Source organism: Pseudonaja textilis, chromosome 1 (assembly GCF_049901715.1).
Source record: "Pseudonaja textilis isolate UNSWEBS1 chromosome 1, rPseTex1.2, whole genome shotgun sequence".
NCBI lineage: Eukaryota > Metazoa > Chordata > Lepidosauria > Squamata > Elapidae > Pseudonaja > Pseudonaja textilis.
The window spans coordinates 309,742,675-309,761,815 of NC_141990.1; the positions used below are offsets into that span (position 1 = coordinate 309,742,675).

General features: G+C 35.9%; 1 protein-coding gene across 10 annotated transcripts in view; it reads right to left on the reverse strand.

Annotated features, from left to right (window-relative positions):
- FERMT2 (FERM domain containing kindlin 2) overlaps nucleotides 1–19,141 on the reverse strand; it is a 79,329-nt gene that overhangs the window by 15,897 nt on the left and 44,291 nt on the right. For 5 of the 10 annotated variants that reach the window (XM_026698747.2, XM_087922443.1, XM_026698742.2 and 2 more), the window contains exons 5-11: nucleotides 14,124–14,156; nucleotides 12,573–12,798; nucleotides 12,379–12,481; nucleotides 10,589–10,696; nucleotides 9,009–9,143; nucleotides 3,267–3,316; nucleotides 305–429 (exon numbers count right to left, since the gene is read on the reverse strand). In XM_026698747.2, the coding sequence (XP_026554532.1) occupies nucleotides 305–429; nucleotides 3,267–3,316; nucleotides 9,009–9,143; nucleotides 10,589–10,696; nucleotides 12,379–12,481; nucleotides 12,573–12,798; nucleotides 14,124–14,156 (780 nt within the window). The remainder of the gene's footprint in view (nucleotides 1–304; nucleotides 430–3,266; nucleotides 3,317–9,008; nucleotides 9,144–10,588; nucleotides 10,697–12,378; nucleotides 12,482–12,572; nucleotides 12,799–14,123; nucleotides 14,157–19,141) is intronic. The other 5 variants (XM_087922445.1, XM_026698746.2, XM_087922446.1 and 2 more) reach the window with 1 other exon arrangement.

Sequence of the window (19,141 nt, forward strand, 5' to 3'; positions counted from 1 at the left end):
GTGGAAGGAACATGCAGCTCCACAAAATTTTTCAATTCCTTCATCCCTCAATTCCCCAGTTGTGCCACAAAAGACTCTCTACTGATTCTGATGGCCCCCCAGAATTTAGTGTGTAAGAAATCCTGCCTTTCTCTTGTCTTACAGCGAGTGAATGATTGATGCAGAGTCATCCTGGAGTAATGCCATGTAGGAAAATATTGGCATCTTATCACAAGGTCAGAGAAATGTCAAAATAAGCAAATTTAAAATACAGCTTAATCGTGGAGAGATGAGAAGATCACCAAAACTGAATTTGCTCTGTTACCTCTCAAATTCATCTGATGAGCTGGGGTCCCATTAGATTCTTCTTTACTTTTGAAACAGGAGATAGATGTGTCTTTGAAGGTACACCAATACTGTTTATAACCCTTCAGTGTTAGCTTCTTTGGCCTGTAAAGTAGTAGATTATTACCACCACTTATAATGTAACTGAATGAAATAGGGGTACATTTGCAACAGCCTCCCATCTCCTGCCCTCACACAGACTTGTATCTTCTGGATGCTGCTGAATCACAACTCTTAGTTGCCCGGTTAATATGATCAAAGATGGGAGATGCTGCTGGAAACTAGTCTTTAGCATAATCAGAAGGGTCACAGGTTCTCGACTTAGCTCAAAATTATTTATATGAGCTGGTTCCTTCAGCCCCATGTAGAGCAAATTACAGTTCAGTCTCAAGGTGAAAAGTGCATGAGTGATTATTGCTAGCGTATCTTATTACTGAAATTGGCCACAAGTGGCACACTAGCCAATAAGTGGTAAAGGTTCCCAGGGTCACTGCTTCTGCTCCACTGAAAAGATCTCACTCCAACAAAAACAGTGTGATTATGTTAAACAAGAGATCAGACAGGAGGCTGTCTGTATAGAGAAGACATTCTTCATGGGGCTAACAATAATGTTATAGAAAAGCAGGTTGCTTACAATTATTAATTCTCTATGCCATGGGTGTCAAACTTGCCACGTCACATTGCCATCACGTGACATTTCGTGAAGTTTTTCCCATTCGCAGAGCTGGGGTGGGTGTGGCCTGCATGTGACACATCTGGCCCGCGGGCTGCTAGTTTGACACCCTTGCTCTATGCAATACACAGCTACAGCAAACCTGAATCACATATTATAGGCAGCCTTTGTTTCCCAGCTTGTATGAGTTAATAACACCTGAACTTCAAATCAAGAGCAGCATTTTAGCAAAATAACAGTGTCCCCAATGCATTCTAGAATGCTATTGCAGATGTACAGGAAATCCTTGACAGATAAAGCAATATGAAAATATTTTCTGGACGACAGGAAGTTTGCAAATTGTTATTGTTTATAAGAAAAATAGACTTATTTTGTGTCTCAATATGTGATTTATGCAGGGATTTTCCTCTGAACCAGAATTTTAGGCTGCTTTCTCTTTCATAACTCACACAAGTTCTTTGGTACAGAGGATTCATCTCTACAAAAACCCACTGATATATGCTTAGTATAGAGAACAACTTGCCAGAACTGGTGGTCATTTCATTAAGTGATTAGAAATCGAATCATTACTCAAGCCCAATGTTCAAAGTGCCTTAAAATAAGATCTATCTTAAAACTGCAGCTCTAAGAAGGGATAGATTATGTAATGGAGTTATCAGAAAGAAGAGCTTACTGACAAATGGCAGAGCAAGTCTATCTTCCCTATTTAATTGAAGAAAACAGAAGGAAGAAAGCATTGCCTATACCAAATACAAGACTGACAAAGCCATTTTGGAATTCTTCTCAAAAGTACCTATACTTTCTATGCTATTTCCTTTCAACTGTTCTTCCTGTCAATTCTGCAAAACTTTTTTCTTTGTAACAGGTCCAAAATTCATCTCATATCTGTAGTATGGTGGGGTATTCATTTGTAACACAGCTAAGCCTGCCAAAATGTTAAGCCAAATCCAGACACAACTGTTTCTAGTTTTCACATATCCAGATCCAAGATAATATTCTTCCTTTTTTTCTCCCCCTGAAGAAAAGTCTTATTTAAAAGTAAAAACAAACCTGACTTAAGAGCTGCAAACTTAGTCTAAAGCTTGTCTTTTCTGGCAGTGTAAATATAACGGATTAACTGGAATCTTATTTATCTATCTACATACGCTCATGAAATCCAAGAAAGATATTTGAATAATATTTCAAACTATGCAATATCATCCTTATTTCTAGGACAAGGGTGTCCAACTTTGGCAACTTTCAGACCCTGTGAATTTTAATTTGTAGAATTCCCCAGTCAGCATGGGGAATTCTGGGAGTTGAAGTCCAGATATTTTAAAGCTGCCAAGGTTGTATTCCTCTGTTCTAGGGTAACTGGACAAAATGCCAGCCCCAACCATTGTCTTTAGGAATTGAAAAATGACATTCACTCCTTATTGATCAAAGGAGCAAGAAATGACACACTGGAATCAAGTAAATCACAAGTGACTGCATTTTAATATCTTCCAGTTATTTGATTACCTAAAGTAAAATTCCGCACAATGTAAATTAAATCAAAATGCAATGGTTCTCTAGTCATTACAGACACGCAGCACAGTTTCTGCAACACAGTTTCTCTTGGACTTCATGTATTTCCAGGTTAAGCCTTACAATTTAAGAAAAATTCTAGAAAGAAATGGGAAGATTTTGAAGTATCTAACTTTTTTTTTTTTTTTTTTAGGAAACCATACTGCAAGTTTACATACCTAAATCAGTGTTTCTCAACTTGGGAGCTTTATAGTTCCCGCTGCCTTAAGAAAGTTCAAAACATTCTTAGATCCATCTCATCCTGGGCACCCCTTTTTTGAACTATTACCATCTGGCAGATGGTACAGGACAATAAAAACAAGGACAAATAGGCTGAAAAACAGCTTTTATCCCAGGGTGGTAACTATTCTACTATTGATTTCTCTGTATAGTGCAATATTAAAGCAATATTGGGTTTTCAATTCAATTGTATAGAATGTGAAGGATGTGTGTTTGTGTTTTTTATTTTTATAGTTATAATGTACACTGAAGATGTACATTTAATTTCATAGTACGTGGTGCAATGACAATAAAGTAAAGTAAAGTAAACTTTAGAATGTTTGGACTTCAATTCTCAGAACTCTCTAGCCACACATTTTTAAATTGTCAAGGTTGAGAAACCTTACTCTAGACACTAAGAGATATGCATTTATTATAGCCTATTTATTAATTATAAAACTTATTGATTTGTGCTGTTTATTCCAGATTTCCAGACAATACTTACTTGAACACTTTAATGTAGTCTGCCAGCTCTGGGATGGAAGTGATGTCACCCTGTAAACAAGACAGCTGTCATTATATTTTATCTGCCAGAATCTGAAATTGGTTCTTGAAAGAGAATGCTGAAAAGCAAACAATTTGGAAGCATCAATTTAGCTGATTAAATGGATATACAGTTCCTTCAAAAAAGACAATGTTTTTGGTTGAGGAGGAAGTAGAGTCTTGATTAAAAAGAATTATAGGAATAATCTACAGTTTTAGAAAATCATATTATCTGGAAAAGATAAATTTGTTGTTTTTCTAAACTAGTTTAAAGATGGAAGAAAGATCCTTCAACTTTCCTCTATGGCTGACATTTATTTTTACTATCTAGGTTCTGGTTATCATTTCTACACAGAGAATCTATGTTCAAGATGCTGAGCCATATAAGACATTACTCACTTAAAAGATATGTGGATCAAGAATCACAGCCATCACCATTAATTTCGAGAGATGAAACACAGCCACATTATCATGCTAGATTGTTTATAACGTGGAGTCAGTCATTAAAAGAGTCTGGTCCATTATTCACAATTTATTCACTGAAAAAATAAATCTTTTTTTCTGATGAAAATCCCAGCTAATTATACATAAATCTGCAATTAAGATATCCTAATTACATGTGCACTAAAGTAGGAATGCAGCAATTTTAATCTAGCCTGGCCTATGGTCTTGGGTATTGTTTTTACTACATTTTTCAAAATCTAGCAATATGGACTTTGGGACAATTTGAACATAACTCAGATGTTACAAATCTGGAATCACAAGTACAGCACTTACTGCATAATTGCAGTCCTGGGTACCTGTCAAAATTATCGCCCCCTCCTCCTGGATATCAAGCTTTTATCTCACATGGATAGCAAGCATCCTGTACAGAAACAACTTCTTTGTTCTCCTTGCCTTGAAGGCCCGTTGGGCTTTATGTGAGCCCACTAACATTCTTCAAAGGAAAAGAAGAATGAAAATGAAAGCAGTTTCAATCTCTCTCTCTTTTTTTTCTGGACAGGTGAGCATGTTTCCAAACTGGGCTTTTCTCTGAAAAATGATGGACAAAAGCTTGTTTTTTTTTACGAAAGCTTATTTTCTATGAAAGATGGAGGCCCACTTAGTTGATCTCATGAGACAAACAGCTAGGACCTATGGAAGATCCTTAGCAACATCCTTAAACCCCTGGGCACTGGGATCACAACCTGAAATTTATATTCTTGTATCTACATTTATAACTGTTTTCCTTAAAGAACTGATTTGATTCTGCCATGTGCTTTGAGATCTGCAGGTGGGCTCAACCACTCCTCTACTGGGATTCTGTTCATTCTTTTTCCCTTGCTGAGAAATGAGAAGCTTTTGCCTTTACTAGCAAGAGAATTCCTTCAAATTTGGTAACTCTACGGATACAGAATTCAGTGGTCTTTAGAGTTTGGACAGAAAAGGGAATTCTAAACATATTCCAACATTAGCTAATGGTATTTTCCTTTCTTCGTAAGTCCAAATATGCATGCATTTCTAAAGAACAGTTCTTATCTGGGATAAGAGAGCATGATTCACTTTGACTGAAACTTAAGAGTCACAGTTAAGGTAGCTTCCCGACTTGTACTATATTAGACTGATGGAGATTGGAAGCTATTCAAAAATGAAGCTCGCCATATCATCCATTTATCTAAATACATCACTAGATAAAAAGAGCAGGATGTCAAACTCCCTCATGTCATCTAGGTATAATATGACTATAACTTACTCTTTTTCTTTTTCTTTCTTGGAGTCTCTTTAAAAGAACTCTCAATTTCTTCCACTGATTCTCCCCACCCTACCCTCAGGGACAGGCACAATTTCAGCTACAGTCTCCTCAGCACAAGGCTTTAAATGTGGAAAAGGAAAGGAGCCTCCATTAGAATAGCAAAATTTAGCAGGTTAACCAAATCGAAATCTCTTCTTAGCTGAAGCTACATGGACAAGTCCATGTTATTTTCTTGGCACAATGTAGAAGTAGTTTATCACTGTCTTCCTCCAGGTTTATAACAATAGTGACAATGATGGCAAAACCTTTATATCCTAGGAAACACAGACAGATGGCATATTTTACTAAAATTACTGCACAGACTCTACTGCCTATTTACAGATGTCTTGGAAGTTTGTTTACAGATTTTAGAAAACTGGACAAACACATCAAGGGTATCTCTCTTTCATCTTAGTTAAACAGTTGTGCATAAAAAAGTTCAAGAGAATAGGGTTTTCATACAATGGGGGGTGGAAGCTTCAGCTCCAAAGGAAAAAAAATAAATGACCTCTGAACAGCCCAAGAGAGTCCACAAGGACGTACTTGGCAAAAATACCCTCAAATTCCTTGGCAGAGCTGATTTAGCATAAGTGTCCTTAAAGGACAAACTTTGAAACTGAATTATATAAACGAACCCCAAAAGATGTATGCTTTGGCACCAAGTCTCCATTTTATCCTAAATGTTTACTAAACAACGTAATCCCCAATTAGAAAAGTTTTCACAAACCCTATTGAAATTAATGGCCCCATGCAAATCATGGCTAGTAGAGAGTTCTCAGTCACTACAGCAGTGCTTCCAAAGGGCAGATTCTAAGGTGTATCTCAGGTTACCTGCTTTGCCAGGAAATATCTTCAAGAAAGAGAAGGGCCTAAGTGAGAATCAATTCAGTGCTTTAATCAGAAAGTCCCACTGCATTAATATTCTGCACCAATGTTTCAGGTAGACATGCAAAGTGGAGATTTCTATAGCATCTGTAGGCCAGATGCTCACTCTCTGAATTCCTATGAGAGCTTGCCAGTGGAACTTGAAAATCTGCATTCTGTCAGTTCAATTACCCCAGTGAAGATTCCCAATTATTTTGTGTAGTACAGGTAATCCTCGACTTACGACTGCAATTCAGCCCAGAATTATGGTTGTAAGATGCTGAGGTTTTAAGTTTAAGCATCATGTGACTAGATTTGAAGTTATGACTGTTATTTTTTTTCCCCCAGCGGTTGCAAACATAGCAAAACAGAGTAGTCAATTAAGCAAATCCATTTTCCCAAATGGCTGCTTTTTTGCCAGAAACTTGCAAAAATGTTGCAAATCGTATTTTTATTTTTATTATTATTATTTGACATTTTTATTTGGGTTTTCACAAAAACAAAATACAAATAAAACATCTTTTTTGAAAATAGCATGGTCCCAGGTTATCACTTCTTCATACAGAAAACAAAACTCAATTTCATGCTCATTTTTATATTCTATTCCATATCTTATTACCATTTTATATTTTCTACATAGTTTTTCCCCTCTTCTAATTTTCTCAACTTTGTTTTAATTATCTCAATTCAAATCATTATATTTATACTTTTGTCTGTCCTGTTACAATTTCACATTATCTTTTCTTATTAAGCAAATTTTTCCCTGTAGTTACCAATTAGAGTATGACACCTTTATATCCTTTAATTTTATCCATTCAAGCTCTTATTTAAGCTTCAATGTATAGCTTTAAGATTATAGCATTCAATATAATACATAACTTCCAATCGAATTCTGCTTGGTACATTCTTAAAATAGACACTATATTCTTAAAAAGAAAAAATTATATATATATGTGTAAATAAAACACATTCCATTCCAATTCAATTCTATCATTAATATGCATTAAAATCTTAATATCTTTAACATTTCTTTTCAATTGAATATCATACTTCCTTGGGAACACTTATAAACTTTCCATAGTTAATTCTTTTTCCCCGCCCCATATTTCTCACTTATATTTTTATAAATCATTACTAATGATTAAAAATGTTCCCTTTTAATTCTCTCAATCATTTTGATTCATTTATTTATTAACAAACATCCCACTGCATTACAATAAATATTTTATCCATCATCATATTTTCTAAAGTTATTTCTATTTGTAATATAACAAAGCTATCGAATCCCTTTTACAATTAAATTTTCACCCATTATCTCTAAACAAACGTATGCTTACAATCCTTATATCTTTTCCCTGTTTCTCCATTTCTTGTTTCTGTCTTTTACAACTTCTTTTCCTTGCCTTCTTCCCCCTCTTCTTCTCCCTCCCCTTTTTACCCCCTCGTCTCTCTACTTCTAACTCTCTCATCTGTAATCCCCTCTTCTGTTGCTTTCTAATATTATACTTATCTTTCAAATTGTTCTTCTTCTTTTTGGTTGTTTTTTCTAATCTTAAACCTTTCACTCTCTTTCCCCCCTTTTCTTCCCCCCCCCCACTTAACATTATTTGATCATTAAAGATGGCTTCTTCTTTGTCCCAATCTTCTTGTTCTGCAAGCGTTTCTTGTTGCGTCTCATAGTTCCAGATCTCCATTTCTAAGAATTGAAACACAAAGCCAAAAGAACTTCTCCCTTCTTGTGCGTCTTCTTTCCATTTTTAAAGTTCCGTTTTCAGTTCTTCTAAGAGTGATACCATTTTAAAAAATTTTAAACAACCACCCAGTTAATTTTAGTCATCTAGATGCAAAAACCAAAAATCACCAAGTAATCCAAATAATCCAAGGCTATTTCTACTTGCTTCTTTTTTCCACTTTCTGTTTCCTGGGGTTCTATTATTTTGTTACCAAGTTTCCATTAAAATGTATCTTTGAGGAATCTTGTTAAAATTTCACTGTAAGTTCCTTTTAATTACAGTTCTATTCCTTAATTCCAGGCAGTCTCCTCCATTTTTCCAAATCCTGCCCTTCTATTCTTTTTTTTTTCTCCTTTCCAGCTTTTAAAAACTTTTAAATGTCCAGAAATCTTTATTTATCCCTTTGACGTTTATTTTCAGCTTAGATGCCTATTAATGTCAAAGTGGATTTTTTTTTTCAGTTTCTTGCTTAAGTCTCTTAGCTGTCAGTATAAGGAAGGGAAGAAAAAAAACCTAATCCTTTCCCTTCTCTCCCTCCTTCGCAGCTTCAAAATCTTCTTTGGGAAGAATATTGTTAAGTTTAAATTCCAGGGTACCTTATTTGTTGCTTTTGCTGTTTGACCCGGTCAACCAAAACTTTCTCTTCTTATCTTCCTCCTGCATATTCTTTTCCGGTCAAGTTCTTCTTTGTGGTGGCCATTTCTGACCACTGTTACAACCGCCTTCGGGAAAGGGACTAATGGCCAGCTGGGGAGGAGAGATGCGGCTCTGCTCAACCCTGCAGGCAGTCTCCCCCCTCTTCACCACCTCTACGGGGTGGCCTAGCCCCGAAACCAGCCGGCTTGGTATGCTCCAGCGGCGAGCACGGATCGAAGCCTCGGAGAGACGAGGTTTTGGTCTGTCGCTGAAGAAGCTCAAACCAGAAGTCAACAAATCGCATTTATTATTATTATGGGATGCTTCAAACAGCCATAAAGGTGAGTGGTTTGCCAAGCACGCAAAATGTAATCATGTGACCATGTGTACGTGATGACTATATGGCCATTTCACTCCAAAAATAAATCATAAGCAGGAGGTTAATCATAACTTTGACCATTCGTAACTTGAGGACTACCTGTAGTTTACTAACTCAGTATGGAATAATCAATGAAAAGGACTAGCAGGATTTTACCTAATCCAGTTAAAGATGCTCCAGAAACCTAGATACCTATTTTTTTAGTTATGAACTGAATTCTTCACAAACTGCCCATATATGACCAGCATGTTTCTCTTGCATCTGGACTATTAGTCTCACATTCTTGGGAAAAATATTAAGCTCTTACTTCCCAGTTCTTACCAGAATTGTGGAGGTCTTCCCACCTTCCAGAGTAATCTCCAAATCAGAAAGGGCAGCGTCAACTTCATCAACTTCTTTGTCACTGTTATTCAAGTGATTTTCAGATGACATGATTGACAATTTATTGACGTGGTACTGAAATAAATTGAAAAATAATTGTATGTATCCTCTTGATCCGCTCAAACGCTGGTGATAATACAATGTAGCCTTGGTATCATATCTAATAAAAAATCTAAATGACAGCTAGAAGACAAGTGTGGGACATGTTTTGTGATTTAACTCAGCTAATTCTTAATGTAGAATTCATTTTACAAATAAAGCTCATTGTTTTTGATTCAGTAGATAACATGATTGGCTTCATATCCCTTAGTTCATTTCTATAAGAAGTATTTAGAACAGCATTCCCCAACTTTCCTGGCTTGGCAGATTGTCAGGGATGGGGATGGTGTGACAAGCATCTGCATGCATACAGCTCCATTTGTACAAGAGCATGTGCCCGCTGCTCACACAAATGGAGCTTCACATGCATGGGCTCACCTGCCACCTGCATGACCTGATTCCAAATGGGCCACGGCCTGGTAATGGGCTGTGGCCCAGAGGTTGGGGACCCATGATTTAGAGCAAACATAATTTTATTTACGTGGAAGGACTTGGTCCATGATGAATAGTCCCTTCACTTAGCACACTGCAATGAGTATAACATTTTGTAGAAGCATATTCCCAACTATGTATCTCCCTTTACTTCTATTTTTTTTCTAACAACAACTTTAAACATATCTATACCTATATTAACCAAGAAAGAAATAGCTTAGTCTTTTATTACCATAACTATGATTCTTTTAAGTGGCCACTAAGCATTTCCACATATGGTAAAATATTAAGAGAATGAAAGTGGCTTTGATATCAAAACTTCATTTAGTTCTAGATATAGTTAACACAATCTGCTTTGGCCTTAAAAGATTATGTTGTACCTAAAGAGTTCTAATAATCCAGGAAGATTTTGAGTTCCTAGGTGGTACGTCTTATGTATAGAGACAGACCACAAATGAGTTCAATGTGAGACTCCCTAAACTGCTAGTATAGAAAGGAATTTCTTTAGAAGGGAAAAAGAAAGTACAGTGAAAAATACATTAAATGTGTTTATAAGTTTGTTTGCCAAATGTGCTGTAGACTGAGAACACGGAGGAAGGGGCAAAGATATTTTTGGGAAACCCAGGAATTATCACCAGCTGCCTGAGAGGCTAAGTGCCAGAATCTTGTGGTTCAGTAACCTAATGTACTCATTGTTTGCTTAAAAGCTAATAAAAAGATACAAACATGTTTGTGAAAAAAGAAGCCAAATTATTTTGTATGAGACATTGAAAGGAGGCAAATCTATTTTAGATTTCCTAAAATGGTTCAAGCAAACCTTACAGGAAAAAAAAAAGGCAATACTTGTTGGGACAAAATGTCCTAACTCAAAAAAGAATACATGCAATATATGAAATTTAGGACAGCAAGGATTTCAGCGTTTGCTAAGGATTCTTTGAAAACAGAAACCAAGAGTTAAAGAGCTCTGAGTCTTCAGGGCCAACACTTACCTGCAGTGCTGCAAACATCATCATTTCCTCTTCTGTGCACTCGATTTCTTCCAAAAGAATAGCCCATTTGGATTGTTCATATAGCTGATTTATTCTGATTGCATCGTACTATGGAGACATAACCAAATTATTGATTCATAACCCACCCTATGGGCAGTATAGAGTTCTTATTACCAGAGACCCCCCCAAAAAAGTATCTATAAACTTTTTACAAAGTTCTCATTTTTTCTAGATGATCGAAAGCTATGCGCCACTGTGAAATACAACAGACCATTTAAGGTCAGAAGATGCAATGCTCCAACAGAAAATTTCCTTCCTCTTGCAACCAATACTGTACAAACCTTCCCTGCCATCTATTCCAAATATGCTCTCTCCCAATCTTATTTCCCCTATTTCAGAGGTCCCCAACCACCGGGCCGCGGACCAGTACCGGTCCGTGGAACATTTCCTACTGGGCCGCTGGTTTGCTGGGTGCTACTATCTTGTTTGATGAGAAAGTGCTTCCGGGTGAGCTTTTCCAGTTGGAAAGCGGCGTTTGGGTCCTGAAGGAATCCTCGTGCCTTAGTTTCATCGAAGGGGGGGCTTCGAACGAAACTAAGACGCGAGGATTCTTTCAGCATCCAAGGCAAGGTGAGCCCGGCAACCGTCCCGAAGCTGTCCCGAAGCAAAGCCCATCGACAAAGGTACAAAGGAGGAGTTGAAGGTGGCGGGGAGAAGCGGGGGACGGCTGGCTGGCTGGTCGCTCGGCTCACCTTGCCTTGGCATGCGTGCTGATGCCGGTACCGGGCCGCAGATCATTTTGTGATGCCGGTACCGGGCCATGGCACAAAAAAGGTTGGGGACCACTGCCCTATTTGATGCAAAATTAATCTTTGCCTTAATACTGCCTTTTAAATGGTACTCCCATCTTTTTAGCTTTCATCCAGAGTCTCAACCTCCCTGAAGGAGCACAATGTGGAGCTCTGCCACACACTCTTAAATGTGCCTTTGCCCTTCAAGGCCTCAGTGAAGAGCATTAGTGCATGGTCTGAGGCTTGCAAGCCTTCAAGGCACAAAGACACCTAATCATAATAATCCGTAACAGATGTCATCTTCTTTAGATTACTGCAATACATTCTGCACAAAATTGCCCTTGAACATCTTAGGAGATCAATTAGTACAAAATACAACAGCAAAATATATTCAGAATAGACTTCAAAAAAAATCCACATAAATTTAATTTTGAAATAACTGTTCTTGCTGCCTGTATTACAGATCAATTCAAGGTTTTACTAATAACAAGTGAAGCCCGTACCAGTTTGGTATCCCATTACTTTGAGGATTATTTCCCAAGCATGTACCTACCCCATGACACATGCCTTGTTTATTAATGGAAACTCTGGTCTCAGCTATGATCATAAATTGAGGACTACCTATATAGCATGGAGATATGAAAGACAGCGTTGCTGTGTGGCTTTGGGATATCCTAATCCTAGAAGCAACAATATTACTGAAATTATAGATCTTCTGGAATCAAATAAAATGATACCTTTTAAAATACAATTTGGAAATTAGCATTATCATACCGATCATGATTTTGTCCCTTAAATACCCCTCTACGTTAAATCTGTTATTATTATTAAATTATTTGCCTTATTGGCCTTTATCTTGCTTTTTGTGCCTTATAATCCAACAATTTCCTAGCAGTTCTGTAAAGAAATTCTATACTGATCACAGTATGCGGTCAGGTCTCTAACCCACATACATGCACTTAAAATCCTGACCATATTATAGTTAACGTAACTGTATACCTTAGGATTCAAATCAAAGAAGCTGTAATATTTGAACCGCAGTAGTAAAGCTTCATTTTCTTTCACCTCTTGTTCCATAAGTGATCTTGAAGAATCTAGCCATCTTCCAAAAGAGGGAAAAAAATACTAGCTCAGTCATTACAAAGCAATGTTTTCACACAAACAAGCTCCAAAACTAATGTTTTTAAACCTACCCCTGGTTGATCTTGGCTTTATCCAGAAGTGACTGTGGCTTATACATTTTGGCTAAGATTTCTGGGGAGGTGATTGGCTGGCTGACGGCAAGTATACCTGGATTTCCTTCTGATAAAGCACTGTCTCCAAACCAAGCTGAAGTTGGTGATAGAGGACTCCCATCATGAGAATCATAAGTTGGTGTCATAGTTTTGCTATAAAGCCCTGGACTTGAATATACATTTCCTAAATTGGAGAAAGATAGGAAGAATCAAATTAATATTTCATACTTGGTCCACTCAATTCAGAAGAGGACTTACAATACCAATAACTATAGAACTCAGGGTTTTTTTTAGTGAATGAGGCAGAAATAAGAAGAGATATCTACACAGCATGTCAGGTATACATGAACATATGGCGTCCAGAATTTAAATTGTGACCACATGATGATGTTTGGAAAGTGTTACAGAAAGATGGAATGGTCACCTATGTGATTAAGATATTAAAAAATATGCATATGATAGACAAAACCCCATCCATTCTGTTTTTTGCAGTAAGACAACCTAGATCATTTAGTGAAGCTGAATGGTAGGATATTCAGGACAACAAAGTTCTCCAAACAACATATAATTTAATTAAGAAAGCTACAATTAGAAGATGCTATTTAGATGGCTTTAAAACAAGGCTGTACTTTGATTATTAGTTCCACGGGCCCTCAAAATTCAGGACAGATTATAAATATTGTAAATTCTGTGACTGCTCTGGAAAGATACTCCAGTCCTAAACATACTCAGGCCACAACTCTTCTCTCCTTTAGGATTTGGCTCTTCCCATTAGCATTACTGGCAAACTGAGTGAGAATCCCCTTTTGGTTGTTTTGTTATGTGCTTGGCTCTCCATTTTATAATTATGTATTGCATTCATTTATTGCTATACGTGGTTCTTCTTTTTTGAAGTGAGCAGCTTATACATCTAAACAAACAAAATACAGCTGTTCATGGCTGTTATTTCCCATGCACATGCATTATCTAAAATATCAAAAGCAATATGGTTTTCTGTACTTATTGTTGAGAAACATAGATATGTTATTGCTACCTGCTATAGATTTAAGCATTGTGGAAAAAGAATATGAGTATAATATCAGAGCTTTTCTTATACAAATGATGGAAGATTCAGTTAAGCAGTATTTTTCCAATCAAAATAGACAACTATAACTTTACTTCATAGTTACACTGAATATATAAAGTATAAAATATGAATAATTTGTATTTCTAATACTCTATTTCTGACAGAATGTTAAAATACTGGGTAATTTAAATAGCACTCAATATATATTAACTGTTTTCCCAATTACAAAAAAACCCAGAACCTAAATCATATGTTTTGTAACAAATACCTACAGACAGCATATGGTCAAAATATAACCAAGAGACAACTGTGAGAGACAATTGTGGGACACCATACGGCCAAAATATAGCCAAGAAGTTCCTTGGTTTTCAGATTCATATAGTTCAGAGAAACAGGAAGCAGAAAAAAACAGGAGAGAAAAGTCCTATCCACACAAGGCTCACCTTTTACTGGGCCAATGTAAAGAACATCAGAGCCTATAAGAAGGAAAGAAAGGAAAATAGAAGACAGTAAGGTGAAGGCAGAGAAAGGAATAGAATAATAACAATAAGGATGAAAAAAAGGCAAAGTACAGTAGTAAGATATTCAAGGATGCAATCAAGAAAACTAAGATTTCAAGCTGAGATAATTTTACATTTTTTTAATTTTCACATGAAAAGAGATAAATTATTAGAGAGAAGGAAATTAATTGCTGTTTTTTGGATGAGATTTGGACATGATAAAAACTAAGCACATGAAAAGACATGACAAGAAAATACTACATAACATGAAAAGGAAACACTACAGTTGGAACATGAACATTTTACTAGTTTAGGAAAGATATTTGAAAAAGTCCTGAAAGCAGTAAGTTTCCCTTTATGTATTCCTGAAATACACAGAAACAGGCTGCTTGGTTTCAGCACAGTATGTGGTTTCCAGTCTCAAAACCAATATTTCTTAAAATAGTTCAGAACAACTGTACATTTCAATACAGCAGGAATTAAGCTAACATGCATTGCTATTTGCTGTCTTCTCTACATCTGCTTGAACAGAGAGCCTATTCAAAACACTTGGTAAATAATGCTATTCTTTGTAACAAAAAAATCCAGTTAGATAAGGGGGGGGGGTGTGAGTCGGTAGGTAAGTAAATGGAGGGAGAGAATATCATAGGATATGAGGATGAATGGGCTGCCACTGCTCTGTTCAAACCAATTAAAATCCATCAAAATTCTGAATGTCCATATTTGTTTCATACAATATACCGACCATATTGCCATACAGTTATTTTAAGGTAAATCTTATGATAAATGTTCAAACAAAAATAAAAGAATCTGGAGAAAGGCCAATTCTCCCTTATGCTTACTGGTTAATTAAGATGGTAGTTAGGAAGAAAAGGCAAAATAAATGTTCTATTCGCAAAGTATTTATTTCCACATTAAATACTACAGAGTATCATTTCTATAAAGAGCTTCATTCTATAATATCACCAATAGATTAATCTAATATTAAACTTATTGTGACTATCAGAAAAAATCTCCATAAAATATTTATCAAATGAAATAATTTTATTTGGGGATTCATTTACAATTTACTTTTAGATGACCTATGGAACAAATAACAGGGAGAATTATTTAGAAGCAATTGTTGAAATTGACTTAAGAATCAATAGCTGAACTATTTTGGGAGATTATACTTTTGCTGGTTAAACAGGCAGCCACATAAATTTGTTGAATAAGCAAACCAAATTTCATCCAAATATGCAAAATATTTTATAATTGCTCACTTACTGCTAAAATGTAAACAATAAATTCAAGATAGGGAATATAAGCAAAGAAAGGGAAAGGTACAGATTGATTTATCTGAGTAATTATGTGTACAAAATTGTATTATCAGTAATTCAAACATGGAATAAATTTGTTTTTTGTTTTTTTTTAATATCAAAGCAGTACAAACAGACACAGAATATACCCAGAGACATATATGACATTATTAGAATTCTGGTTAATTCACTTAAACCTACCTAATCTGTTATCACTTTTGAAATATGTTAAGAAACCCGAACTATTTATTACTCTGTGAAATATTCTTTTTATAAAATATTATCTGCACTGTACCATACCTTGCATGAAAAAGCAATGAGCAGGCAGATGTTAACTTCACTATTTAAATGCAACATTCCTGCAAACTATTCTGCTTAATACATTCTGCTTCATTTACCCAAAATGAATCATGCAATTCATTTACACGGGCAACACTAATGTTAAGACACTACAGATTCCAGTGCCTTTCATTTTTTAAAATGTTAGCTGATAGCTGAACAATTCCTCTCCCTTTATCTGGTACAAATCCAAAGGGGAATCTTTTTCTACTATGTTGCACAGCAACTGATGCAATAGGTGTGATTACAGACAAGAGAAAAGAATAATTTTTTCCACTTTTTTATTTTGATATTTTCTCACAATAGCTTGTTGGACAGTCAATCTTCAAATTATGCTTTTCTTCCAACTCTTAGCCACATGTAGACAAATGCTTACTTAAACATTTCCAATTTAGAATTATTCATTAGATCAGACAGATAATATGACAGTAAAGAAAGCGAAGGGCTTCTGAATATCCTCTGGGTGCCCAATAGTCTCCTTGTACAGCTGAACTTAAAGTCTGTCTTCCAATATATGACTGTGTTAAGACCAGCCATCCTCACTTAGGGTAACTATTCCATAAGCAAGCAAGACTTTTGTGATAACCATTTTATGAAGGTATCCTCAAAATTGTATCACACTATCCGTATTTGTTCTTCAACAGAGTATTAGGTTTCCCTGGCTTTGTAATAAAAAAATATTTTATCTTGCTGATGAAGAATACTGAATGATCCAGATTCTCAAACCAACTAGTGAAACAAGGCAGTCCATAATTATTATTATTTTTTAAAAAGCCTAAGTAAAAGCTCTAGAAAGTTAACAGAAATAACCATGTCACCACAGATTTCTTTTCCTTCCATTTTTGAGGAAAAGCAAAAGAAATGCTCTTCCAGCCATCACAGGAAAAGTAAGGATACTCATATGTTCTTGGTAAAGAAAAGGTGGAGAGAGGTATACAATTTTGGATAGCAAAACAATCCTTTCCCCTCCTTCAAGATTTTCCCGTTGCTGATTGGGCTTCCTGGAGTTGCTTTTCACTAAAGATCTAAACATGATGCCTTACAATGACTTTCTCTGCAGTAATTTCTATGTCCTGTTTGCTTACTTTGTCTGAACAGGTTGGAGGCTTCACACAATCACTCTACTTTTTTACATTCTTATGTGTGATTGACTTCCCCCCATCCTTTAGTGTGAAATGCTCCTTACAGAACAGGAAGATTTGAGTGGGAACTGCATACAAAAGTATTTGAAAGTGATTAACTGCGTATCCATGGTCATTGTTTCAGTGGAATTTGCATTGCATGGAAAATTATTATCAGCTATTCAAGCAAAACCATGCAGAATTCCTCTTTAGCCCTCCCTGTTCAACATGTGAGGTCCGGAAATGAAGAGATGGGTATGCAGAAAGTACACTGTGGTGGGGAGTCAGGTTCAATTCTGCTCTCTTCCCCACCACATCCTTGGAACCTCAGGCACTCTCTTCAATATGTAAGAAAGGATCTAGATCTTGGTTCTTTGTTGAAATAAAATAATTTCATTCCTATTTAACATAGCCCAGTTTAACTCATAATGAAACCATCCAATAATAATAATAAGCGCACCAACGTGCCTACCGTCCCTGTCCTATTGTTTCTTTTATTTTTCTTATATGTACCCATTTCATGTATTCATAATTATGTATATACTTATACCTATTATCTTGGAAGCGATTGACAAATCAAAATAAATAAAATAAAATAAATATTATAAGCTTATTTCAGAATAATCATTGTTTTGGAAAAATGAGTCTTATTTGCTTCACACATTTCAACAGAAAAAGCAAAAGCACTGTTACAAAACAGCAGGTTAGCTTGTTTATTAACCAGGTTAGTTGAAAGAATGCAGAGAGCAAGAAAAAATAGAATTCGAAGAGGATCTGTGGATTTGCTCTCTTGTTGAGAATGCTGAATCAGTTCTTGAACAACAGCCATTTATAAAAACCCACATGTTGAAATAAGGGAGAGGAAAGGGTAGGGCCTTGTGTAGCTAGATCTTTGCAACGACTGTAGATATGAGGTTAAGCAACCCTGGTCCACTGTTTATCTGTGTACTTAAAATCCCGGTTTTATCATTAAGAAGGTCAAAGAATCTCAAGCATTAGCATGCAATCTAATGGAACCAGGCAAACACGTAGAGTAGAACTTATTAGTTGGCATTCAAAACATTTCATGTGTATATTTTAAAGCAGACAAAAAGCTCTAGAATTCTTGTGTCGGCAGCAAGGACACAGTCAGGATCCATGACTATTTAACTAATTTGAAATGAAGTGAATAATTCAAAATCTAATTCCCATTGCTATCATCATTTTTCAACTCAAACAAGCAAATAAATTGTCCACACATGGTTTTTCTCCATTTAGATGAGGGCAATTTACTAAAAAAATAATGTTTAATAATTCTGTGTTCAATGAAAATAGCTGAAAAATATCATTATGGATTTGTGGAATATTCAGACAACCCAAACCATTCAGTATAAGCTTTAAAGAAATATCTCCCAAACACGGAGACAGATCACTTTCTTAATTTATTAAGGAACTGAAAGCAATAACCAGACTGGGTGATAGCTGAAGTACATGCGTGGGAATTCTTGAAATGGATCAAAACAAGCATTGACTGTGGCTTCTTTGATGGAAAGAAGCAGCAAAGAGTGTAATACTTTTCTGCCTTCACTACCTGCATTGATTATTAGTTCTTTGTAGGATCTCCAAGATGCTGGAAGAGACAAGCCATGATTGCCATGAGCAACTTAAAGTCAAATAGGTTCACCTTGAATTTCTGTATGAAGGCAGTTTACAGATCAATAATGCAGCTTGCTTGCTTATTTATTTATTAATTATGGTCTGCTGGAAGGGATGTGTTTTGGTCTTTTTACTTCCTAGGTATTTTATTGTTTCTATTTTGAATGTAGTGTAAATGTGGTTTATCTCTGTGAGTGTATTGAGGGCTGTTTTGTCTGAATGCCAAGCTTCCAGGAATTCTTGTCCTTTCTTGAGTAAACTATCTCATGCTTAGGAGAGCAGATCAAATGCTTCTTCATAGGTGGGAAGTGTTACCCTCACCATAATGAAGATAAGATTCTTACTGAAGAAACTATTTTCTGATCCAGGAGATCTATGACACCGTAAGTTGATCTAAAACATTTTATTTCTGGGAAAGAAGATGAAGATCTCATATGCATCTGAATGACATTAATTCATTAATTTCTATCATGTCCGCAGGCTGGATTGTTTTAAGATTATATGGATGCCTTAACAAATAATTTATGTCAAATTGGATGGGAAGAGCATGGCCTTCTAATCTTCTTGA